A 27,005-nucleotide genomic window follows, 5' to 3' on the forward strand; every position below is an offset into this window, starting at 1 on the left:
CCATGACGCAGCCGGTCGGCAGCCTGGGGCCCCCCGATGCGTGGCGGCCAGCCCACCTGCCCCCGTCAAGCCACCCTTGCGGGCACAGCACAGCCCAAACCCCAGCAAACACAGCAGTGCGGTGGTCACGTGTTAAAAGTCGGGAAGGTATGCCGACTCCGAGTTCGGTAACGCGGATTCACGTTATGTTTTGACGGGTCACCACACGCTCAGACACTGCCTCGCGTCCTCTGCTCCTGCCCAGTAACACAGTGGTTTGTCCACGGAGGGGCCATCCAGCCCCGGGCACCGATGAGGGGTCGTCACCACGCTCTCCCCGGGGTACCACCAGCGGGTCTTGCCCTGGACCCTGGCCTCCTGTAGGACGGGGACCTTGTCTGGGCCCACGTGTGCACACGGAGCGAGGCCCGGCGATGAGGGGCAGCGATGGCCACAGCTGGAGACCCGCGGGAGACGCGGACAGGACAGAAGCTGGGGAAGCAAGCCGCCCACGACAGCAAGGGCAGAACAGCCCCGGCCTCCGCAGCCAGGCCCATGCTCTGCCGTGGCACACCCAGCGTGCCGAAGGACAAGGTCACCAGTTTACAAACTCGGGAAACAGCTCTAAAAGCGTGCCCAGAAGGCAGGGGACACCTTTTTAATGTGACCTGGCAAGCGAACAGATTTGGAAAACTAAACTCATATTTGCAGAACACCTATCACTGAAGTAACCTAAGTAAACAGTAACAATTAACCCTTTCTCTTCCACAGTGAGTTCCTCCTGGGGCCCCACCTGCAGGTAAGTCCTCCTCCCCCTCCCCACAAGACGCAGACAGCAGCGGGCCCGGTCTCAGGCTTGGCCCAGAGGAGCCCATCGCAGCCAGACAGTGCTGACCAGTGCCCTTCCTGAAGGGGCCAGGCCCACAGGACCCTGACCCAGGGACGAGTGCGCAGAGGCCGGCTGGGTGGTGCCCACGGATGCGGGCAAGGAGCAGAGGGCCGGAGACAGGACTCAGGACTGCCCCACCCCACGTCCTGCAGCAGCCCCACACTGCCAGATGGGTGCAGGGACTCGCCCTGTGTCCCCGGGTACCAGCACCGGGGGCACAGCCACTGCTCTCTACAGAGCACGACCGGCCCATCTGGGAAAGCACGGGCCACGGGAACAGCCAGAAACCTGCCGCCACCTGGCTAACCCCACAAAGATGCAAAGTCCTTCCAGAACAAAAGCTCCTCATCCATCAGCTCTTTCAGGGAAAATGTACCGGGGATCCCCCCCACCCCGCCCACATACCCAGGCCGTGTGGAAGAGGAAGCAGGGCAGACGAGACCTGCGTCCTCACCTCTGAGAGCTCAGCAGCTTGGAGGAGAGACACAAAATAAATTCAACCTTGAATCTGACAGTTGTCTGTTGCAGTTGTCAGAATAACCGACCCCGCATGCCCAGGAGTGCCCGGCCTCCTCTCTGCCGGGTGGAGGCCTCGGCGCTCCCAACAGGAGCTGGAAAGGCAAAGCCCCTGGAGCTCTGGGGGGTCGTGACCCCCAGGCATGGCCTACGTGAGGCCCCACGGCAGGAGCACCCGGCCCGCCGACGAGACGTTGCTCATGCAGGGGTGGTTCTCGGGAAGCGCGTCACGGAGGGTGACAAAGTGGGCCCACCACGGTCCCCAAACCCGCTCGCACGCGTGGGACTCCTGGCGGGGGCCGCCTCCTGGCTGGATGGTGCTAAAAAATGGACAACTAAACTCTCCGCGTTGCTTTCAATTTATATACGTCAGGGCTGCAAATGCATATGCTGAAAAGCTTCATTTTTCCTATTTTATAAGTAATTGTGAGCAGATGCTCTGTCACTGATAAAGGTAATTTGGTTAGCAATAATTCTGAATTTGAAATTTTCCATTTCACTGGAAATAAGAGTGTACATATAATGAATGAGCAGGCAGATGTAATTATTGTCATCTTTCAGGTTGAAAACGTTTTCTTCATAAAACCCTCCATGGCAGGCCAGGGCACTGCGATTGTTGTAAAGTCACCAGGAAGGTACCTGTCATAGCGACATGCAGGGAGGCCACCGCGGTGTTTGCGGGACACTTTCTTCAGCACTTGAAACAGCAGATCTACAGACTGGAAATTGTACTGAAACATCTTGCCTTCTTGATTAAAAATAAAAATAAGTTATGCAAACGCATTGTGTTCCAGGATTTATGCTAAAGAGGAAAAAAAAAACACGTATCCCATTGACTTGGCATAAAAAACACATACTGTTTATGCAGGGCAGACACTACTTAGATTTATTTGCCCAAAGAGTGAGCATAATTGCTCACACTTAGATACCTGACAAAGAAAACCGTTCAAAACCCCTCCGCAAAGCTGAGAACAGACATGAATACATCACGCTTCTGCCGGGCAAGGCATGAATAGGCTTTGATCTGGGGGGAAGATTTCAATTCTCCATCAGTTAAACAGATAAAAAAAAAGAGAGAGAGAGAGAACAAAACGAGAGCCACCTGGCAGTGAACATGGGCCTCTTTGCAGCCAAGAAGTCCCTTGGCTCACCACCCTCCCGGTTTGCAGGACTGGTCTGTGCTAATGCTACAGAGGCAGGGCCCGGCTGCATCCACGGGCCACAGGACCCAGGCCTTGCTGTGCAGGGGTCCGGGGGCTCGGCCAAGAGGAAGGGGCTGAGGCAGAGGGCAGCAGGGGTGGGCCTGGACGGGCCACGTCCATGAAGGAGAGGCCCAGGGCTCCCCGCTACAGACACCCACAGAGGTGCCCCGAAGAGGGTGTGAGCTGGAGGGGGGTGGGGTGGGCAGACGGGGGAAGCGAGGGAACAGAGTGGGACCCGGGACCTACAATCCTCCCTGCAAGCACAGGACACTCCCTAGCAAGTCCCTGCAGGCAGACAGTCCTGCAGCCCCACGGCAGGGGCAGTGAGGAGGCTGTGGCCGGAGCCTGGGCTGCTGGCCTGTTCTCTCCCTTGGGCGGCAGGTGAGCCTCAGCCAGACACTAAGAAGAGTGCTAAGATCTCAGGCTTACAGTCAGGAGAGCCTGGGTTCAAATCCCAGGTCAGCTTCTGGAAAGTTCTTGAAGGCTCTCTCTCAGCGCCCCGAGGTTCTCCTCCAGACGGCCCGCTCCCTCACGGCACTCTCTCAGGGAAGGTCCCGGCACAGCGGCTGCCGTCGCCCCGTGTGTGGCCAGAGGCGGGGGATGGGATGCCGGGAAGGGCACACCCGAGCCAGCCCTGCGGCACAGGTGCACAAGGGGGACGCGGTGAGGGCACCTGACCCCAATGGCAGCCGACCAGTATTACCGCACATGGCGTGCTTTGCCGGGCAACCATCCTCCTTCTGAGCGCATGCTGCCGCACTCTGATAAGGGCCATTTTTTGCCTCAGAAACTGGAATGGAAGTTGACGGGAATTGAGATTTATTTAGACCATTTAACACCCATCTTAGGCACGTGCTGATGGGGTAAAGAGAGAAAACGCAACCCCGGCCCATCCGGTGCCAAGAACCCGGGATCCCAGCGGGTCCCACCCCACGGGGTGACCATTCTACACCTTCTTCATCCTCCACGAGCAATGGGGAGCACGCGGAAGGCCAACGAGAACCAACGAAGCCGGGCTCCCAAGGGCGCCTCTCTAACGTCACACACTACAGGTGCGCCGCGTCTCACAGACTGGACCGCGCGCCTGGTCAGGGAAGCCTCCGTGTTCCGTAATGAGAAGGGGCGGGACTGGCTCCCGCCCCCTTCCCGGGAGGGAGGCTCTAAGTCCTCGGACTCCCCCCAGGGCCGGGTGTCCCTGTTATGCTAACGAGAGGGGTTCTGGTGAGGGCACCCCTCGGCAGCGTCGGGATGGGGACTGAGTGGGACCCTCAGCAGCCAGACGATGGGGAGAAGACGGGAGCTGGAGATTGCGTCTACACGGGGCCCATGATCCGGTGGGTAGCGCTATGGGGAGACCCAATACGCTCTGGACGCCCGGCCCCAGCCGAGCTTCCGTGACTCCACGGGGACCTCCCCCAAGCTTATTCCGTGGTTCTTGAACTTACCCTCCACAATAAAACCACCGCTGCAAGTATAGTGCTCTCCTGAGCTCTGTGAGTCATCCTAGTGGACCGTCGGACCCACGGGAGCCACGGGAACCACTGAAGCGAAGGCCACTCGCTCAGAAGTGCAGGCGGCCTAGGGACCATGGAAGTGCAGCTGGTGTCTGAAGCAGAGCCATCTGGGGGAGCACTGAGCCAGCCCTTAACCTGTGGGGTCTGCTAATGACAGAAGCACACTTGTGCTTGGGGTACAAACAAAATACTCCTGCCAGCATCAAATGCCCAGAGGCCGCGATGCAGAAAGACCTCCAGAAAGAGGCCAAACACATTTTCCCAAAATAACTTCTCCAAGGCTGGCTTTGACATCAAGGTCATGCCACGCGATTACTATCTTCTCACACGCTCCACGCGAGGGCAGGGGTGAAGGCGGGTCAGACCCACACGGCCGCTGACCATGCCGGAGCGGGAGAGACTAACACGGTCACCACGTGAGCACGAGGACAGGCTAGAGTGTAGACGCCCCCAGGCCCCGGCCACAGACGCCACCAGCCACCCTGGGGACCCAGTGTGCACACAAGCAGGGAGTGAAATTACGCCTCCCGGCAGGATGTAGAAACCAGTGTTTATGTGACACCACGACATGCTATCTTTCCATCTTTAGAGAGGTATTAAGGCATATTTTGTTGACAGTAACATTATCTAAAATACAAGTGCTTCCAGAGCTACTCAGAATCGAAGCGACGAGGCATTAAATCATTCTCACCTCACAGATGTGCTCACAGGCTTCTCCACGAAGGCCTGTTTTCCTATCAGAAAGCAACAAGAAACCTGATTTATTGGGAAAGGACACAGATGCCAGAGCGGCGTCCCCGGGGCACCCAGAGCACGGAGGGCCTGATAACCCCCCGCAAGGCCACCCCTGTCGTGCACGTGTGCACATTGGTGGTGGCCCAGGCACAGAGGAGGCGAGTGGACAGCAGACCAGACGGACGGGAGCTGGAGGGGCCTGGCCGCGTCCCACCCAACACGCGTATGGGGCTCTAGATGGGGACACGGTGAGGACACTGAGGAAGAGTACCCGCCCCGGGTTCCATCCAAGATGTGATGGGCCAACAGGGGTGCCGGGCCTGGCCCCCGCAGTCGAGGCAACACAAAGCCTCCGGGAGGGTCTCTGGGCTCCCAGGCCCACGACAGAGGGGAAGTGGGGCACAGAGCCAGCCAGAAGTCAGGGAGACGGGCCCTCAATCCCAGCGCTGCAGGGAAGGTGGCGGAAGGGAGCCCACGGCACTGCTTCTTTGCTCACTGCATTAGTTTCCTGATTCCGTAACAAACCCCCACATGCTCACCCGTTGAAAACAGCGCACATCTGTCATCTCACGGCCCCTGTGGCTCTGGAGTCCAGAGAGGACCTGGCAGGCTCCGCCACTCGGGGCTTTCCAAAGCTACACAAGGCCGCGCTCTCGTCCGGAGGCCCAACCAAAGTAGCACCCACCTCCAAGTTATTTCAGGGTGCTGGCAGAATCCATTCCCTTGCAGGGCTATGACTCAGGGCCTGGCTCTTTGCTGGCCGTCAGCCAGAGGCCACCCACACGGCCCTGCCACGTGAGCTTCTCCGACTGGCCGTGGGCTTCAAGAGCAAAAGCAAAGTCTCTAGTGAGTCTGCTCAAACGGAGTCTTACATGATGTAACGTAACCACAGGCTGATAGCCCACCACCCCATACTCTGTCGAGACACGTGATTCGCCCAAACCCAGGAGCAGGGATCACACAGAGGTGTGGATACGAGCAGGCAGGCTCCCCGGGAGTCACCGTAGGACCCGTCCACCACGCGCACTCACCGCACTTGCCTTGGCCAGGAGCAAACCCGTCGGAGCCTACGGCACACCAGCCCCCACATCCCCTTCCCAGCAGGGCAGCGAGGAGGAGGGCCAGGGCTGCCCTCCACTGCAGTTCGGTAACCTAGCCGTGGCAGTGAGTCAGGAAAGAAGGGAAGTTCTCCTCGCCCTCCCCCTCCAAGCCAAGGGGCGAGGCCCTGTTTCAAAGGGGGCAGAGGGCAGAGAAGAAATAAACTCTGAGCTGAACGAGCACTCAGCTCATAAACAGTTTGCAAACCGTCTCGTCAGCAGTATGTAAGGAAAGCCTGACGAGACCCAAGGAAGCTGAAGACGAGGAGCTTCAGTACTCCGTCCACCACGGTGCATTTTAAGACTGAGAACCTGCCACGAAAGCGCCGGAGTTCTGACCACGACCCGCGAGCCCCCACGCCCAGGCTGGTGAGCGGTCCGTGCCTGCCTGCGTGTGAGACGCAGCTCAAGCACCACGGCCCTCCCAAAGCCTCCCGACCTCCCCCGCCTCAGCACCCCACCGGGTCGCCCACAGACCTCGCGAGGAGACAGACGGCACTCTAGTGGCCGTCGTGGCTGTCGTGGCCATCTCACCTGTTCGACTGGGGAGCTCATCGAACTCCCAGTTCGTGGATGAGCTCGGCGAACTCCCGTGGACGGATGGCTGGACGGATGGTTACATGCCGGGTGAGTGGACGGAACAGGGAGAGAGGACAAAGTGCAGGAGGCTAATCGAAAGGCGAAGGGAACGATGGATAGAATGGATGATCCTAGCATACCTCTGGGAAAAGCCCTTTCCAAGGCAAGCTCTAGGGCCCAGACACTTGCCCTGTCATAAGCCAGCACTGAGGACCAGAATCTAGTTGAGGAAACTGACTTGTTCTGAGGAAAAGAAGGCATTTCCTGCTACGCCTTTGGATAGAGACACGAATACATAAGAAAATACAAGCGAACGACATATACAAGCACAACATGTTTATTCTGGCTCATACTCTTACCAAGAAAAAAAAACAGCAGAGCACAGGTAGTCCCACTCAAACACTTTAAAAATTAATAGCTCATGGGGTGCCTGGCGGGCTCAGTAGGTTAAGCGTCTGGCTCTTGGTTTCGGCTCAGGTCACGATCTCACAGTTCATGAGTTCGAGCCCCACATGGGGCTTCACGCTCACAATGCGGAGCCTGCTTGGGATCCTCCCCCTCTCTCCCTCTCTCTCTCTCTCTCTCTCTCTCTCTGCCCCTCCCCACTCACTCTCTGTCTCTCAGAATAAATGAAAGACAATCAACGGTCCGTAATCTAACGTGTACGTTTAAAGGTGGCGGGATGCAACCCACAGCATACGTGCGGGAACCGCAGTCCGGTTAGCCACAGGGAAGACGGCCAACTGGTCGTCCCCAACTCCATCAACCCCCACATTCCTGGCACGATCCTAATGACATTCCTCCACTCCGTGAAACCTTTCAACAGCTCCCTGTGGAGCGAAAACGTCTTCTGAAGGGGCCAAGGTCCTGAGCTGGCTCCCTTTCTTCGCCCACATCAGGGGTGTATCACACGGTAAAGGACGGGCTCTCGGGGTAAGAGGCCCCGATCTGTAGGCTCTCTGCCATGGCCGCGTGGCGACGTAGCGCCTCTGAGCCCAGAGCCGGGAGGGAACGCACACCGGGTCTCCGGGCCGGCACAGGCCCACTGCCACGCGCCCTGCCTGCGCCGTCTTCGTCACAGCCCCCACGCCATCCCCTCTGCCCACGCGACCGCCTACAGGTCCCCACGCGCCTCTGTGGCCGCTCACCGCCCTCCCCTCGCTCACTACAGCAGACACCCCCGCAGGCCTGGGCGCCGGCGTCCGCCTCCCGCAAGGCCCCCCGACGCCCCTCCGACCGCTCGCGAGAACCAGGAAGCTGGCTGCGCGAGGTTGTTCTCTCAGTCCGCCGTCTAACCGGGTCAAGTTCCCCAACAAAGGACGCTAACCCACCCACCTACACCCGGACGCGGCACACAGAGGACATTTCACAGACGCCTGCCGAGTGTGTGAAATCAGCTGTGTCCCCATTCAGAGGACAGCCAGTCCCCTGGAGCCCTGGAGAGAGAAGGGAGCCGGGCCGAGGTGCTCAGCTCGCCGGGCGGCCACTCGTTGGGCTCAGTGACGCGGCCTCGGCGCTGCCTCCCCACATTAGAACGTGCGCACCAGGCGGGGAGGGGCGCTGACCGGGACCGTGAGGACAGTTAGTGTCTGAGGAGCACATGGGCTGCTGATGTCCACGGGAAGTGGTGGGAGCCAGGAGGAGGGAGGGGGGAGGACAGGCAGCCAAGCATGCCGCGTGCTCGCGCCCTCCACGTACACACAGGTGAGGGACCGGGGCCCCGGGGCCCAGTGTCCACGCTCGTGCACACACGATTCCGGCTCCCTCTCCCAGCCCACCGCCAAGGCCACTGCTCATGCCGACAACCCGTGGGCGGGAGACACCGAGGCAACGCCGCCAGGCTGCACCCGTGTCCCGGTTCAAGCGCGTCTAGAACCGAAGCCTGATATCCAGCGTGCCTCCTCCGCGCCTCCTGAGGCGGACACCCACCAAGTGTCACCAGACTCCATTGAAACGGCAGCCCACAGTGTTCATGCAGGGTCGTGGACGTCCCCAGATGACGGTCAGAACCGCACCTGAGGCGACGATGCCTGGGTGGCTCAGTCAGTGACGCGTCTGACTTCAGTTTGGGCCATGATCTCACAGGTCACGAGTTCAAGCTCCACATCGGGCTCTCTACTGTCAGCACAGAGCCCACTTCAGGTCCTCTGTGTCCCTTCCTCCTCTCTGCTCTCTCTTTCTCAAAATTAAAATAAACACTTTTTAAAAATACTTAAAATAAAATAAATAAGATAAAATAAAAAAATGAAATAAAATAAAATAAAATAAAATAAAATAAAATAAATAAAATAAAATAAAATAAAATAAAATAAAATAAAATAAAATAAAATAAAAAAATAAACCGCACCTGAGGCATGACAGCTGCCGGGAGGCGAGCAGCCTTGGCCAAGCCCAGGGCGCTGGCACAGACGGAATACGGGAGGAGGCCACCTCCCCAAACCATCCCCAGGGCTGAGGGCCTGTGACTGCAGCCACGTTACTAAGCTGGGACCACACGGCCCAGACTGGCAGGAAGACCAGCCACGGTGTCACCATGCCCGGCCCTCGTCGTCGTGCCTGGGAGCCCACGACGGCCCTGGGGGGCGCCCTGCTCTGGCCAGCCCGGCCCCTGAGCCTCCCAGGAATGGCGCTGGACACAGCTTGGTGCCCAGGCCAGGAGCCCGCGGTCCCTGGAAAGCAGGGGCGTGCGGAGAACAGTCTGATTTTGGCGTCAGGGGCTGATTTTCTGCCCTGACACGGCGGTGGCTCGAGGGCTATATCTGCTCTGTTCTGTTTCAGTATTCATGAACAACCCCAAAGCTGCCGAGGTACTAAGCAGTGAACTTGGTAAAAGAACACTAGCAGATATACAACAAGCAGGCCAAGTTTACCTAAGCACTTAACTTCCGTACCCTTTCTTTTTTTTTTTTAATTTTTTTTTTTTTTACGTTTATTTATTTTTGAAACAGAGAGAGACAGAGCATGAACGGGGGAGGGGCAGAGAGAGAGGGAGACGCAGAATCGGAAGCAGGCTCCAGGCTCTGAGCCGTCAGCACAGAGACCGACGCGGGGCTCGTACTCACGGACTGTGAGATCGTGACCTGAGCTGAAGTCGGCGGCTTAACCAACTGAACCACCCAGGCGCCCCCATACCCTTTCTTAAAAAATAGCCAGAATGTGTTTAAAATTATTTTGTCAAAGAAGATATGTTCCAGGGAGGGTTTTATCCATTATCGTAGTGAAAGCCCTAAGAGGCCCTTCATCCCCTCCACAGAAGGAGTCTGCCCCTGTTCCTAGCACCGGAAACCTACCCCAAATAACCGAAAAATGCTAGCTTCCTGCCACTGCCTCGAGGAGGAGCTAGCTGCAGTTTACTCTCTGCTCTCTTACCGGTGACACAGAAACGTGAACGGTCCCTCGCGTCACTTCCTGTGTGCCCTGACACCCACTGCCTCCGGGACACCAGCCGCGGGCAGAGGGGGTGCCCACAGCCGCCCCCACCCTTCCTCTCAGAAGACACCCGCGGACCCCGTCCCCCCAGGCTCTTGGGGAGCACCTTTCGTGCCTGCCACCAGCTGCTGGAGACATGGCCACAGCACCAACCCCCCCCAAAAGCCGGCGCAGAGACGACCCTCCCTCACCAGCCACAGCACCCCAGGTTTCCCACCCCCCCCCAAGGCCAGCAGACACGCTCACGGGGTGCTCACACAAAACATGGTTTCCCACGCTGGAGCTCCTCTGTGGTCCCCTCCTATTCAGGGGGATGTTTCCCAAAGGACCTCCTACAACAAGCTGGGAAACTCTGAGCATCAAAATCATTTATTATGGGACACACCTGCAAGCTGGCGGAACACAGGATCCCCGAGCTCAAAAACACACACACGGGAGAAAGGGGACAGCTTCTCCTTATTGCAGGAGGGCAACCAGCGAATGCAGGAAAGCCGACGAGCCAGCAGCCCCGGCGGTGACCGGCCCAAACGAATCCTCACCTACAGGCACCCAAAGCACCGCGGAAAGGCCCGGGGCCGGAGGGAGAGCCGCGCTGTCCAGGTCTCCTTGCCGGTCACTTCTCACCACAAACAGAAGTGTGAGCTCATGGCACCCTGGCAGACACCCGTTCAGCCTGCGACCAAAGTGAAGGTCGCTGGACACGGGACGGCCTGCCCCGCGTGTCCCCAGAAGCTCCCTCCCACATGTCTACGGATTCCTGCCTAAATCTGAGTGTCGGCACCAGGAAGCAACAGAATAGCTCAGAACAACAGACACCCTGGAAAGAAAACAAACCAGCAACAAACCCGAACGTGCCCGTTTCAGAAACGGCAAAGTCCTGGAACGCCCAGAAAGGCCGCGTCTCCCCTCCGCCGTGCAACAACCTGCTGCACCTCCAACGTCCCTGGCACGATCGCGTTACGGGGGGAACCGTTGGTCCACACCTTCCTGCCCTGTGCCTGCACGTGCCCACGGGGCAGGGGCTGCAGCGCCCCAGGATCCCAGTTATACACACCCACGGCACACGGCTCACCCTTGTTGGCGGCGGGGGGGGGGGGGGGGGGGGGCGGGGAGGAGAAGTCCTCTCCCGGCAGAACCCAGAGACTGGAGCCGTCACACGCACACCCACAGCGCCTCACTGGCCGCAGGGCAACACCTGAGGGGTCCAAACGCAACAGGCCCCACCCTTCATCTGCGTGGCCCAGACTCGATGCTCCTCCCTGTTTCCCCAACGGCCACGTGGAGACACTGTCAGTTCCCACCTCACCGGCCGCCAGGAACGAACGGGATACGGAGCGTGCACTGCTCAGCAGCGCGCTGGGGACCCAGGCAGAGCTGAGTGAGCGGTGAGCCCTCTGAGGGCACACCTGGCCAGATGCGGGGGGCAGCCGAGCGAGGGCACTCCGTCCGGGACCAGGACGACAGCAGCACCTGCATCCACCCCTCCTCCTGCCAGGACCTCATGGTGACAGAAGGCGGCAAATACGCAAGTACAAGAGAAGGGACAGAAAGAAATATCTGAGGAAGGAGACGGAAACACACAAGCGGCGTCTCCCCAGGGGACCTGAGAAGCTCAAGCCCACGCCAGCGCTGCAGAAAGCAGGACGCGGTTCACTCGGCACGGATCACCCGGCAGCCCAGGAGCGGTGGCCTTCACCACAGAGTGTGCGTCCGTAAGAAGCTGCTGGATGGCCCCAGGCCTGCCCGCCCCCTGGCTGGCAGCAGCCCCCGCCCCTCCCCATCCTGCCCTACAATCCAGAACGCAGAAGGACCTCCTCCACAGAGATGAAGCCAGGGCTCGGACGGGGGGACCCGGCAGAGCGGGGGAGGTCTGAGCTGTGAGCTGCAGGCACATACTCACCTGCACCGTCCCGTGCGGTGCCAGGGGCGCACGGCCGAGAGGGGGCACAGGGCACACGGGGAAGCACCCGGCCCTGAAGGTTGGGCCCACCAGGGACCCACGGCCGAGCATGGAGGCCCCGGGGCGGTGGGGGGGGGGGCGGGGGGCACGGAGAGTAAAGACAGGAAGTGCCCCACTGCCGTTTATGGAAGAGCTGGTGGCGAAGGTGGCCTCCACCGTGGTCCTGGTCCAGCCGGAGGGGAAATGCCCCGCCACAGGGCTGCCTCCGGTCCCGGTTTTGAGAGGGACGCTGGTCCGTTACAGTAAGGGGCATAAAACCACTCCTGTTCCCCAGCAACCCGTAACCACGAACAAAAATGACTTTGGGGAATCATTTCAAAACCAGATTTGATGGCCTACATTCAAAACAAGACAACTTCTTCGTCTTAAGGTCAAGGAGAATCGCTGTATTTGGAAATCTCTACTCACAATTTAATTAACTAGTCTCAGTTTGGCAATAAACCCGGAACATCAATCTCAGGATGCGGGGTCACAAAGATATCATCATTAAGGAGAAAAGCATCTAAATCATGAGCTCAGAAGGCCTCACGTGCCTGCATCTCATTACACACTGGCTGGCCATCACCGCCTCCCGGTGTAAACACACTCCCCGCTCGAGCGGCTGAAGGTATGACGCTGATGGCGATGCTGGTGATCCAGTGACAGCACCTCCGAGGGGTTCCGGGAAGGAGAGGCCTGGGAAAGCCACAGAAACAGCACAAAACAGACAGAGATGGCGTCTCTCAGGCCGCCACGTCGGCTCGGCCTCCACTGTCCCGTGAAAGGGAGGCTGAAAACACAGCTGTAGACCCCTCCCTGGCCCACCCTCACTTAGCCCAGCCAACATCGGGGTGATGATGGCTTCCAGGGGCCATAAGGTGGGCTGGGTGGTGTGGCCACATGATCTCGGAGCTCCCCGCCCCACACAGGGAGGGTCTTGTGACTCCGTGCTGAGGGCAGGCCTGGAAGAAAGAACTCCCAGAGCAACTTCTAACACAGGACAGAATGCCCTCGGCTGTCAAAACCTACCCACACCTCGAGGAGGATCTTTAAAAATAAGCTAACCCCTCTGTTCTCAGGTCACTAGTTCCAAGACCCTCTTGGGCCGCTGCAGTCCAAACGTGGGAGGAGAGGTGTCCCTTAGTTCTAAGAAAGTAAATCCCTCTCTACCTATTCAGGGGGAACACCTGAAAACAAACTTAAATGGGAAGGAAAACACACAGGGCCGGAGGCAGCAAGGTTTTGGGACAGAGAGCAGGAAGCCAGAAGGGGTCACAGAGGGTCCCCAAGTGACAAGTCTGCAGCCCCATTCTCCCGACACATCACTGCAGCCCAGGAGATGGCGGGGGGGGCTACAGGCCCAAATCCAAGGTCCAGAGACAACAGCGGTGGGGCGGGGGTGGGGGGGAGCTGGGACCTACAGCTGGCAGGTGCGGGTGAGGGCAGAGCAGAGGAGGTCCGGCACCTGCCTTGTCTCCAGCTGCGACAGCTGCAGGGCTGGGAGCTCAGGGACCCTCTGAGTCCCTGGGCCACTCGGCTCCCGTGTCTCACAGTGGTGCTCAGTATTTCAAAGTTCTGGCAGGTGCCCCTCCCTGGATGAAACTGACAACCTCTGGGGGTGGTGGGAAATCTGTCACATCAAGGGTCCTCCAAAGAGAAAGCACCGTCCCTGCAACCAGCATGATGGTCACTTAGCGGGAGAAGCCAATAAATCCAAGGGGCCAGCAGGTCACAGGAAAGCAAGGGCCTGGCTCCGTCCACTGGGGGGATGTTTACATCGAGCGAGACAAACCTCAATGATCACGAGACAGTCAGCTCTTACCCAGTCACTTGTGCCACACACCCAGTATTTTCCTGTCACATCACCAGCAGTCAATTACACTGCGGTCGTGCGGCACAAATTACGGAGCCTGTCCACACCCCAGATCCCCCTTCCATGAGTTAAAGGGAAGAAGGACAGGGACTGGAGAGTCTCAGGCAGAACGAGAGCCACAGGGGAGACCCGTGAGTACATAAGCACCCAGAGACCGCTCTCACCCACCGCCCCACAAACATCCACTCTGCAAACCAAGAGTTCGACCCTAAGACCACATGGAAGCAATTCAAAGCCTCGAACACCGCGGGAGCCCTCATGTTCAAGATGCTACAGGAAACACTTTATCCGTCAATACACCACCATGAGGTGGGCACGGTTTGCACCCCGGGCATCGTGCTGCCTGCTGGGATCTCTGGGTGAGAACTCCGGCACAGGCTCAAACCCAGGAGAAGGGACCCACTTTTTATTTAGAGACAGCACAGCAGACTTTCTGACCTCCTCCATGGGATGGCATGACAGGTGGGGCACCGATGGCACCAGATGCTGGCCAGGAGTCCTAAGAGGAGCCGCGTGCGAGTTGGGGGGGGGGGGGGGTGTCTGGTGGCAGGCCTCACCATGGCACGGCTGCAGGCTGCTGCTCCAGAGAAATCCTGGGGTGCAGGCAGGGACAGGCAGGACTCTGGGCCCACAGGACACTGCTGGCCCAACATGGGAGAGCTGGGACGGCTCTCTGTGTTGACTGCCAACCGAGGACAGGAAGAGCTGGAGGGGACACGGAGCTGAGCGGAGCTCACCCAGCCTGTGGGGCGGGTGTGGCCCAGAGGGCCCCGGCTCTCACAGCGGGGACGGTACCCCACCGCTTTGGAGGATACTGTGAGGAGTCTATACGGTAACACAGGTAAAAACCCGAGGATGTAGCCTGGTCCACGGCAGCCACCGAACAGACACCAGCCACCAAACAGACACCAGCCACCGTTAGCAACCGCAGAGGCCCCGCTCAGGTGTGTGACAGAGGCTGAAGCAGAGCCCGGGCATATACTCCAGTTAGACAGCAGGTGCGGGGACAGAGTCCTGGCCCGAGCCAGGGAGACGGGCACAGGGACACGGCCCCACGCGGCACACTCGGCCTCGCTGGGCGAACACACGACTCCCATATCCGACGTCACTGCCGCCACACGTGTGCTTTGCCGGTCACCAGGCTCCCGTGTCTCCGGTGAAATATCGCTATCATTGCGAATGTTCACACCAGCCATCCCGGGGCCTAATGAGGACGCGAGCGGGGGAGAGGAAGCTTGTTATTTTTCACTGTCGCACGCCGAAGGTTCCACGGCCGGGGCCGCGCTGTTGATTTATTCTCTGCTCTCCGACTGCTTACCTTGTAGCAGTAATAAAAATATTTTCACTTGGATGGTAATAAAGCCGAATCTAGTTTACTAGATGTAACTGAATTCTATCTTGAAAGAATAAGTCAATTTTAACCTTACAATGTAGTCAAGACAGCTTTCAGAGAAATTTCATTAAAATCACATTTACCCTAAATTAAAACACAGAGGACAGGGGAAATGTACAAGCAGATGAAGCCATGCCCACGAAGGGAGAGCTGTTCTCTGAGGACGCATTCTGGCATCTTCTTCCCTCGGGGCGGAAGTGTACAATTTAAAAAATACTGACGGCCACAGCCACCCTCGGTCTCCTGGGTTCGGCCTGTGTCGTCTCGCTAACGGGCTTCCCAGGGACCAGACAGGGGGGGGCCCGCGCAGGGAGCCAGTGCACACAGGGCCCTTGGCCGCCCCACAAGGTGAATGGGGCCAAGTGGAGCCCCCACATCACACTTGCCAGCACTCGAAGAAGCGTCAGCCCATCCGCTCCTAACCACGGCGAGGCAGTGAATACAGATGGCAGTGGGGACGGTGGCCACCGACGCCCAACGCGGCTTCCAGCACACGGGCCTCCACGTCCGGGCGCACTGAGGGCTCGTGGGGGACAAGCCGGAGCCAGGGCCCGAGACGGTCAGCCGCCAAGGGCACACACTTGCTAACCAGTGGTCAGGAGGACCCGGGGTGGTCAAGCATTCTTTCCCAGAAGCCCCAACGGGGCTCTCCCATCTTCCTGTTCTAACCCGCAGACCTCTCACCGGCCTCCCACGCTGCTCGGGACCAGCATCTGCCCCTCGCCAGGGGACCAAAACTTTGGGACCTAATTTCCGTCCAACCCTGCAGTCGGAGGTCAGCCTGCCCCCCCCCCCCCGGGGCTGTGCCCACCTGCCCACTCGGTGTGTGCCCGCATGCCACCCCCCCCAAGACGTGTGTGCCTGCTCACCCCCGGGGATGCGCCCACTCACGTGCCCCAGCTTGCCTGCTCCTCTCCAAACACCGAAAACCACGCCCCGAGCAAAGGGCTTCCATGTGCCCACAGCAGGGACGGGCCACTCAGAGCGCCAGGGCTCGCCCTGCTCCCGCTCTCATGCAGGAAGCCCCCGGCAGGAGGACAGGCTGCCTTCGAGCCTCAGGCCTGCAGACTCGCACCCCACCCCAGCCCACCCAGGCCCCCTCCCTGCGGCAGCTTCCGACCAGGTGAGGTGCCGAGACCCTCTGTGGGAGCGGACCGGTCAACTGGGCACGGGGTCTGCTTTACAGACCAGCCCCCACGCCAACTGGCCACAGGAGATCCAAGGAAAGGGTGAGAAGACCCATCCCGGCTCAGGCCCCAGGCAGAGGCCCCAGGCAGGGTCCCCAGGCCAACACTGTGGGGGAGCCACTGCGGGAGTGACCAAGGCCCCTTTCACAAAGCCACACCCCGCTGGCCATCGGCCTCCGGTCCCTCTGGCTGGAATCTGAAGAGGAAGGGGCAGGGACCCTCTGCCTCTCCCTCATGCTCACACAACATGCCTGTCCTGTGACACTTGGCCACTGCCACCAGGAGCATGCAACCCCCATGCCACAGCACGAACACCTTGCAGAGAGCTCTGGACACACGGTCCACACCCCCAGGAGTGCCCTGTGCACAGCAGGCTGGTGGTGGCACAGGGCTGGCACACTTCAGAATACTCAGTGACAGATCAAAACCTGAAGGTGCCCACAGGAGAAAATTCTGTAGGACCCAGGAGCTCAAGCCTGCCCTGGGCCTGGGCTGGTATGGCCTCTTCCCGGGACCATCAGCAACACTTTCCAGGCTCCGGACCAAGGGGGGGCCTCCTGAAGACTCCCCTCCATGACAGGCACGTGGGGTCACCGAGCACACGATTCACAAAGCGCTTCCCAGGCTGCACCCCACGATCTCCGGCTCCGGGCACTGGTCACCTGCCCCACTCTCAGCTCCCTGAAGTCCCGTCTGGCACTCGCTCCACACCGGCTACCCCCCTCCACGCAGCAAACCCCTTCCATCTCCTGTGGCTGCTTTCTGTGTGCGTGGTGCTCAGAGGGAGCGGTAGGACCCTGGCTGCGGGGGACAGAAGCCGCAGGGGGAGAAGAGGGTTTCAGGCAAAGGCCACGACGAGAGCCAGGAACAGAGCGGAAGCTGGGACCACGTGCACTGACTGACGGAAAGCAAAGGGTCCGCCCGGGCCAGCCTGGAGCTGCTCGAGGAGGGGGGCTGGTTCATCCTGTGAAGGGTCTGGAAGCTGCGCCTGGACGTCCAGCTGCTGTTTCCAGCAGAACATCGCGGCAGCGGGGACGAGGGGCAAATCCCGTTGAGCAACTCAAGGCGGAGAGGCTGGGCCTCCCCCGAGATCACCTGTACTCGACTGACACGGGTCAACACGGCACGCGTCCTGCACAGCCCTGGGCCAGCGGATCTCAAAAGGTCACGTCCACAGTGACCGCGCAGGAAAACCCCGGCACCCCCAGGGCAGTGAGCCCCTGCGCGACGGTGGGCTCACTCACGGGGCGGTCCAGGGCTCCTAGATCAGCCTGTCAGAGAATCACAATTCCGGGGTCAGAAACCAACCGAACCTAACGAAGGAGAACAACTGTGTGTGAAAACCGCCCAGCGACCGGCGGCATCAGCACATATGCAGCGTCAAGTCCAGCGAGCGCGGCGGCTTACGGCTCAGGGGACGATTCCTGGTGGAGGACAAAGCGGCCCCTCCTCTGACACGGCGGGCAACGGAGACGTGTGCTGAGCATCAGCGGGGCTCCAGAGAAAACCGGAAAGTACTGACACAGTAACCACGTCAGGAAGGAACAACACCTGGGGGAGACGAAGGTGTGTACGTGTGAGGGCGTGTGTGAGGGCGTGTGTGTGTGAGAGTACACGCATGTATCTTTAATTTCATATAGCCCAGATATCCTGTGTAAGGCAGGATTTCTCACCACCACCAGTGACCCCAGCCGCATAGGCAGCCCGGGGCTCGGGACCGGGTCTCAATCTGACGTGGCCCCGCGCTGAGCTCAGCTGGCATAGAGCTGCCCGGGGAGGTACCGGCGGCCCAGGGAAATCTGAATTTCAGTGTGTGTCGTGCTTATGCTAAAAAAGGTATTATTTATGTGAAATTCAAACTTACCCGGGCGCTTACTTTCACGTGCTCAATCTAGCACTGCTGAGACCAGGTAGGAGGAAGGATTTATCTGTTTTTCACCAAAGGAAAGAAGGCATGGTCTGGATCAGAATGCCGAGAGCGGGGCCATTTCTGGTGGCTGGCTCTGGCCATCCCGAGCAGCCTGGAGACAGGCCTAACGCCAAAGATGGAAATCTCTGGGCCGACATCTGCCGAAGATCTTGGCTCAGACTGACTGAATGACAACCAGATTTCTCTCCTCCTTCTGGCCCACTGGGGCCTCTTGGGTTTATGGTCTCTGGAAACAACTTCAGAGCAGAGCCAAGCAGACCGAGGGCCCCGGGACAGCATAGAGTTCTGGGCCATCAGGAGGGCAGATGACAGGCCCGGCTCTGTCCTAAGGCCAGCCCATCACCAGGAACGATCCCCTGGCTTCCCTTTCTGTGCCCATTTTGCACCCCACGGGACACTAATCTATGAAGCAATTCTCTAGGATCTGATTTTAAGTCTTCTGAAAAAAACAAACACGGACATACCCAGAACCTGCTAATGCTGTGTATCTTGAAATATTTCTTTTTAATGCTGACATAGGCTCTCCCTTAGATTTTTAAACAAAAGATGTGGCAAGGATTTCATTTATATCATCTTATGACAGGGGCACCTGGGTGGCTTAGTCGGTTAAGCGGCCGACTTTGGCTCAGGTCATGATCTCACAGTTTGTGGTTCAAGCCTCTTGTCAGGCTCTGTGCTGACAGCTCGGAGCCTACTTCGGATTCTGTGACTCCCTCTCTCTCTCTCTCTGCTGCTTACCCGCTTGTGTTCTCTCACTCAGAAATGAATAAACATTAAAAACAACTTATATCATCTTACAACACAAAGATGCATGACAACAAAGCCCGCGGCGCGGCTGCCCCCAGGTTTCGGCCACAGGGCTCTGAATGCAGCCTTTGGAAGGGCTCAGAGGCCGAACTTGGGGTTCACTGGAGATCGTGGGCTCTCGCAAGTTAACATCAGAGGTAATGGACATAAGGACAATAAACGCACAAGGCACATCATCTGAATATGCCGCAAAAACGTGACATTTCTTTCAAATACACGTACATGCTAGGTGTGAAGTGGGGCAAAAATCCCCGAAGGTGCTTCGCGTGCTGAGATTCTCACTGCACGAGTGTTAACCTCTGTTCGTTATTACAGCAGCAAATTTCTAAATAATTGGTATGAACTTATGCTTTTACGTACAAACATCACGTGGTAAGCAGGGAACAGACACGCTGAGGGCACGTGCTCCTGCCCATGGGCACGTCTGTGCTGGTGCACGCGTGTCTCTGTCCACCATGGCACTGGGCTCTCTGCTTCCCTTTGCCCCTGACTTTTGTCACAGCGCATGACTTGGTTCGGCCAACGAAACACAGCACAGCTATAGGAACCACTTACTGCCGGAAGCATTAAGCACCTGTGAGTCCTCCCCAGAATGCTTTTCCTTCCATCACGGGAACTGGGCAGAACACTCCTGATGGCGGCTGAGCCTCAGCCTGAGTGCCAGAGTGAAAACAACGCGGGACCTCTGGCCAAGCCACAAGGGATGCGCTCACTGTTTAGGCTGCTGAGATGTACAGGCTGTCTGTTCACAAGGTATCGGTGAGCCTGTCGTGACCGTAACAGTGACATTCGGCTTCCACCCAACCCGGATTTATAGAGGCTTGGCCAATGTGCGTTCTCGATGCACCTCTGGAGCCAGGCCGTGCACTCGTACACCGTGTGTGAGAGTTCACATCTAATCGTCCCGGAGAAGCAGAGGGCATGGTGGTTCTTTTTCTCCTGAGGTGCCATAACCCTCTCCTTTGTCCAGAAACTTCTCGTACTGACCGCCTGCCCCTCCCCACAGGCTGGGGTTGGACGATGATTTACCCACTTACAGGGGATCTGAGTTCCACTTCTGATGCAAGAGTAGCTTGTGTGTGCTTTTATTTGCTGCACGTGTTGATTTGCACGGTTTCTCAGAGGTAGCGCAAAACAGCGCAGGTAGGTGGCCTTCTGGAATTCCCAATTCACTCCTGACAGATATTCTGGCTGGATGAAGACTCTAGAGTTACATTCTTGAAGCATGGTGAGGCTATCTTCTCATATCTTTGTTGAGAAGTCAGTTTTCAAATAGCCGTTCTTAGAAAATAACTTTTCTCCAGATGCTTTACGACTTTGTCTTTAGTTTCATTAAACTTCATGAGGATGCAGTTTTCCCATTAGTAATTCTCCTCTGGATCCACTGGTCTCTTAAGTCTGTATGAACTGGTGCATTTCGGTACTTTTGGAAAATATCTCAAGTTACCATCTCTTCAAAGTCTTACTCATTCTCTCTCTTCTCCTCCTGTGTCTCCAAACAAATGTACATCAGGCTTCCTGCCCACACCCTCTACATCTCCTGCCTTCTGTGATTTCCATATTCTTACCCTCCGGGTTTTATTATGGCTATTTCCTTCCAACCACCTTCCAGTTCACTAATGTTCTCTTTATCTGTTTCTAACCACTAAGCTTTTAATTTGATTATCACATTTGCAATTCCAGAAATCCTATTTGGTCATTTTTCAAGTCTCTCGGACAAAATTATACAGTTTCCTATTCCCCTGCAGACACTTTCAAGCTTTCAAGCTTACTTGATTTTATTTCTTTGTACAGAGTAAGGATAATGGTTTGATGGTATATGCCTAAGAATTACAAAAGCACAACATTTTTTTGTAGAACAGCTTCTGTTACCTGTTGTTTCTACTTGGACTTACTTAAGGAGTTTCGAATAGGTGATAAGCTTTGATTAGATGCACATCATATTATTTGAAAGAATTTAGTTCTGGGACCTTGCTCCAGGAAAGAGTTTGCCTCGCTTCTCTTAGGCACTGTGAGTCCTCCATACAGAAGTACCGTGATTGAGGTTCAAACAACCCTGGTCCTCCCAGGTGACGTGAACCAAGATTACGAGACTGTATGAGAACCGATTCCAATTTTTCCCTCATGGCCCCTCTGCTTGGTCCCAGAACAGTTACAGGCATTTCTCATATTCTCTGTTCTGGGTAGCTAGGGTTTGGGTTGAACTCACTCACTGTAGGAGACATCAAAGCAACAACTCCAGCCGGGACTATTTTTCCAGATTAGCAGATGCCCCCAGAATAATAGCAGCCTTCAGTGCTGGGCTTATCTCTCCGGGCTCCAGAATTCTCTTAGAATGTAGCCAGCAAGTTTTGTCTTTTTGTTGGCAGTTCAATGCTTTTGAGAAACGTTTCCTTTATGCTCTTTCTCTTTCTTTTCTTTCTTTCTTTCTTTCTTTCTTTCTTTCTTTCTTTCTTTCTGTCTTTCTTCTTTCTTTCTTTCTCTTTCCTTCCTTCTTTTCTTTCTTGTTTCCCCGTTTGTTTGGTAACTTTAAAACGAATCCTCTCCAGTTTGTGCAGTGGGCAGCTTGGCTGAAATCGTCTGGCCCACCACCACCGGGTGAATTTGAATTTTCCAGTTTTATCCGTGTAATTAACTTCACCTTCTTAATCAACCAGCCCGTGTAGGTGTGCTCCTTCACCAAAGTGACAAAAAATTCTGAAATAAATACCGTCCTCTCCCCAAAATGCAGAAATGAGGCATTAGCTTTTTTTGTTAAAGCAATTTTGCCTTCCTAACACATCCTGCCCTTCATAAAATCTTTACAGTCCCTGCAAAAGTTCCAAGTCCACAATTTCTCTCTCCAAGAGGTGAGCAATGAAACGGGGGGAGGGTGACCTTCACGCAGCTGAGGCTGGCAGGTTCTCCTCCCGAGCGGTTGTGAGGGTCCTGGTGCCCACCGGCCAGAGGGCCCGACCTCTGCCAACCATGTGTACTTCCTGCTTGGAAAGCTTGGGTATCTACAGGTCATCTGGGGATTTCAGGTTTCATCAGAGCAACAGTTACAGATAGGCTACATGGTGTTACCTACTATGTAAACAAATCTTCTCTGTCATGAAGAACTGATCCTTTAAACAAAAAAACCGCTGGATCAAGTACCCTCCTCGGAAATTATGCTGAAAAATGTGATTAATGAAAAAGTACACCTTTGGTTGGGATTCCTTTGGTCACCGTTGCTGCTCTTTCAAACAATCTTCCAGAAAATCTGCAACGGGCCTCTTTCTAAACCACAGCGATGGAGAAAATCAATCTGAGTGTCTCCCCAAACTGCAGCACGGGAACAGATGAACACTAAATACAACCTTCCAACTTCCAGGAAAGTATAAAATACGCCTTCCGAGGGACACAAGAAGAGAAGAAGCTGCTAAGGATGTGTAATTCACATCCACTGCAAATCCTGTTTCCAAGAACGTAAGGAGACAAGAACGTAAGGAGACTGGGGGCACCCGGGAAGCTGCCGGTGGGGAAAACCCAGCCATCTCGCAGAGATCTCATCACACGGTTAAGAGTGAGTGCAGTTACGGAAGCAGGAAACAGTATTTTGAACAGACAGGTTGGAAAGCAGCTAAATATACTGAATCAATAAAGTATTATTGGAAGAACCGTGAAAAACTTCATCGTATGGAAATCGGGTAATAACCATTAGATCCATCGTCGAAAATGAGATTCAACCAAGGAACAGAATGGAGTTTGCAACTTGTATGACTCCATTTTATAATGTTATCCAACAGTTCCCCAAACCGAGTGCCTTTCCGGGGGTGATGGCTGGAACGGCCACCACCCCATCACATCCTAAGCACAGTACGATCTCTCGACACATTCGGTGAAGTCACCTGCAAAGCTCACGTGAGGCTCTTCATGAAAGAGCCTTTCTCTTCTCTGTACCTCACCGCTGACCGGCTGGCGTCACAAATCCACGCCTCGTTCTGCTCGGTATCACTTCATTAATGCTCTGTTCGTTAATGTAACAAGCTGTCAGGAGAATATGCCCGGGATGGGCAGGCATTATCTCCCAACTTTCATTTCATTAAACTCTGCTGCTGCAGTATCACAGGCAGTTCCCCTATGATGTATAGGGGAAATTATTTCAAGAATGAACGTAAAAAGTATTTCAAAGCCCCCACTTAAATATGAAAACATAATCTAGAACGGCCGAGCACACACTGTAATTTTTCCATAATATTAAAGATGTTACTTCCAGACTCGGTAATTAATTGGATTCCATGGAGAAATTATGCCAGCATCCTTGGTAGCAAAATGATGCACAAAGGCAGGGAACAGAGTGCCAAAGGACAGCCATAAACAACCATGCTGTCGCCCAGATTATGACAATCATCGGGCTTAATAAGGAGTGAGATCTGCCCGCTTCTGGTACGCACTCATTATTCCCTGCAAAGTGCCTGCGCTGAATTCTGATTACGTCGCCTTAATCATGGCAAGGGAGAGGCTCTGGCCCAAAAGAATGCCCAGCCCTACCCTGGGGGAGCCGGGCCCCACGGGCTGAGTGAGGACAGCATCGCCCGGGGCCGGGGGGCCAAGCCCGAGCCCCAAGCCTCGCTCCCACCTCCCCCCGCCCCCGCCCCACCCCGCATGGCCCTCAGGGAGGTGGGTGCTCAGGAAGTGGGCTTACCGTCAATCCGGCTCACCAGCTCTTCCAACATTTTCACCTTCATTTGAATCCCAGGCTGGGCAAAGGTATAGTTGTCCTACGGGGAAAATAACAGCGGCTGTCACATGGGTAGAAAATAAAACACACGTTCCGAGGGGGAAAAGACAGTGGAGCAAAGGTGAACACTTTCACAGCAGAACGAGTTCCCCAACTAGACTCATGTGTTACACACCAGACCGCGTCACAAGGCCAACACACAGCGCAATCCGGTTCGAGGTCGGGTCCAGCCCCTTCCTGACATCAGAGGGTGGGCACACCCATCTCAGGGGTATTCACTGGAGCATCTCTTTATGTAAAGGTAGATGTTTACATTTAAAGTGAACAAACAGGGTGGGGGGGGCGCCTGGGTGGCTCAGTCAGTTAAGCGGCCGACTTCGGCTCCGGTCATGATCTCGCGGTTTGTGGGTCCGAGCCCCGTGTCAGGCTCTGTGCTGACAGCTCAGAGCCTGGAGCCTGCTTCGGATTCTGTGTCTCCCCCCCTCTCTACCCCTCCCCTGCTCAAGCTCTGTCTTTCTGTCTGTCTCTCTCAAAAATAAGTAAACATTAAACAAAACCCACAGTGAACAAACAGGCCCCCTGAGAAGTGCATGCTGGGTGCCGCTGCCTGGCTGGCGCACGGGCAGGAGGGACTCGGTGTCGCCGCAGGAGCAGGTGCGGAACGGTGGCCGGGCCGGTACCGACGGTGCTGGCGTCACGCCCACGGTCCAAGGGCCAATGACACGGCCACTGCACGAGGACAGTGTGAGTGGGAGACCATTCTTAGTGAAGCCGGGTGAAGAAGGTGAAGGCATCGAGTGGGACAAGTCCTCGGTCAGACGGACCTGGAAAGGGAGCCCTGCTCTACTACTCAGGAGCTGTGTGGCCTTGGCAAGCGACATCCCCTCTCGGGGCTCGTTTTGTCATCCATACCGTGAGAATAATGCTGCCTTCTAGGCCTTCCTGACCAGGAAACCAGGTCAGGGGAAAAGGCTGGCAGGTCCAAGGCACCAGAGGCGCGAGAAACAAGGACGGGGCCCCAGCCAGCCTCCGGTCACCCTCCGAAGAGCCACTGGGCTCCCACAGGCACAAGCGTTCCCACGGGGACACACAGGCAAGGCAGAGACAACCCCAAAGAGGTCCATGTCCAGAGCCGGCCAAAGGGCATGGAGGTGTTGATCCACTGACCATGAGGAGTTATCCCACTGTGGTCATGGGGTCCTGACAAGTAGAAGGGGAGGAGGAGAGTTTGTGTGAGCACAAGAAAGACTCGACCTGCCATGGCCGCTCTGAAGATGGAGAAAGGGGCCGGAGCCAAGGGCGCCGGCTGGGAAAAGCCAAGGTTATGAGTTCTCCCTGGAGCCTCCGGGAAGGATGCGGCCCGGCCCACACCTTGGTTTAGCCCCAAGAGACACACATCAGAACCCTGGCCTCCAGAACCGCGAGATAATAAATAACCTGTGTTGTTTTTAAGCCACTAAGCCTGTGGTGATTTGTTACAGCAGCAACAGGAAATGGATACGGGAGGTTTGGACGATGTTTTTTACCGGGGCCCCAGGGACCCACTGAAATAAAAGGATGAAGGGCTGCCTCGGGGCTCGGTTGGTTAAGCGTCTGACTCTTGATATGGGCTGAAGTCATGATCCCAGGGTCGTGGGTTCAAGCCCCACATCGGGCTCTGCACTGAGCGTGGAGCCTGCTTAGGACTCTCTTCCTCTCCCTCTGCCCCTCTCCCCTGCTCTCTCTCTCTCTCTCTCTCTCTCTTTAAAAAAAAAAAAAAAGTGCCTACAAGGCAGTGAGGGTTTTTTCCCCACGGACATGGAAAATGGACAGAGTCGGCCCCGATCGCTCACCGGGCGATGTCCCCCAAGTGGATTTCGAGTGACAGGCTCCAGGCTCCAAGCCAGGGCGTCTCTGCGAGGGCAAGACCAGGAAGAGTTGCGTGCACCGACCTAACCCAGAGCAACACCGAGGCACAAAACATGGGCGCTCCCGAGGGGGCCCCTCGGGTGCCTGGCATGACCGTCTCCAAGATCTGGTGACAGGCCTGTGTGTCCTGCTAAACTCTGAGCTCTGGAGAAGCGAGGCCTGTCAGGGACTGTTTAATGGGCAGGACTCCTGGGCCTGAAGGAGCTGTGCACGTCCCGACACAGCAGCACCCATTAAGGACAGAGCGTAACAGGGAAAAGAAATTTGGGGCTTGGACTTGAGCTTTTGCAAGGGTTAGCCTTCGAGACTTCATTTCTCCCTGGAAACTGGATAACAGAAGGAGATTTATATTCAAATTTGGAGCGCACTGCCTGGTTGGAAGTCTATAGGCTGTCATCCGACTGCCCAGCAGAACTTCTGATGAGCCGGGGCCAACAGCAGACCTGGATATGGTTCAGGATGAGGAAGAAACTGCAGAGTGACCCTGACGCCTTGCAGATCATTCCATTAACGCTCAGTTCTGAAATTCCAGAGCCATCAAGGGCACATTCCAACACCCTCCCCCAGGGGTCCCAGGAGAACAGTCGAAGGTGCAGGAGCTTCACTTCGAGCTGGCGCGTCCTCACGGGCCGGGCCGGGCCGTGGACTTCCTCCCCTCCTCCGGGGAATTCAGCCGCAGACACTCCTGCACCGTCTCTATCCCCAGAACACTCACTGCAAAGAGGCAACTTCTCAACTGCTAAGCCCGGCAGCCAAGCCCAGCAGAATAGGCAGGCTGTGGGCTCAGCCCTCCTTCCACCGCTCAGAGCCAGCTAATCCCCCAGGAAGGCTGCTCCCCAGGAAAGCTCTCCACTCGGCGCCCCAGGGCGGCTCTGCCGCGTGGGCGGTCGGCCTGCCCTGCCCCAGCGCTGGCTCCGACAGGGTGGGTAAGCCTGAGTAAGCCTGGGATTCAGTCAGGCAGTTTATTTGGCTCTCACACTGAGATAGGATTTCAAGATTCTCATTTAGAAGAAATAAAAGGTATTCCTCAGTCTCCATCTGCCACTATTTTGTTTTATTTCTCAATTTGTTCAAAACCCAGGTAGGGAAGATAGGTTTTCTTGGAAATCCAAATAACGTGAAAAGAAGAACAGCTGAGAGCCTTTAAAATTAAAAAAAAAGGGGCGCCTGGGTGGCGCAGTCGGTTAAGCGTCCGACTTCAGCTCAGGTCACTATCTCGCGGTCCGTGAGTTCGAGCCCCGCGTCGGGCTCTGGGCTGATGGCTCGGAGCCTGGAGCCTGTTTCCGATTCTGTGTCTCCCTCTCTCTCTGGCCCTCCCCCGTT

General features: G+C 56.5%; 1 protein-coding gene across 6 annotated transcripts in view; it reads right to left on the reverse strand.

Annotated features, from left to right (window-relative positions):
* TBC1D22A (TBC1 domain family member 22A) overlaps window positions 1–27,005 on the reverse strand; it is a 327,451-nt gene that overhangs the window by 95,200 nt on the left and 205,246 nt on the right. For 4 of the 6 annotated variants that reach the window (XM_086711972.1, XM_086711971.1, XM_086711970.1 and 1 more), the window contains one exon: window positions 23,739–23,814. In XM_086711972.1, coding sequence (XP_086568098.1) covers window positions 23,739–23,814 — 76 coding nt within the window. Of the gene's footprint in view, window positions 1–13,953; window positions 14,957–23,738; window positions 23,815–27,005 lie in introns of those variants that run through there. The other 2 variants (XM_086711969.1, XM_086711968.1) reach the window with 2 other exon arrangements.

Source organism: Puma concolor, chromosome B4 (assembly GCF_028749965.1).
Source record: "Puma concolor isolate L17-30 chromosome B4, mPumCon1.1.hap2, whole genome shotgun sequence".
Lineage (NCBI taxonomy): Eukaryota > Metazoa > Chordata > Mammalia > Carnivora > Felidae > Puma > Puma concolor.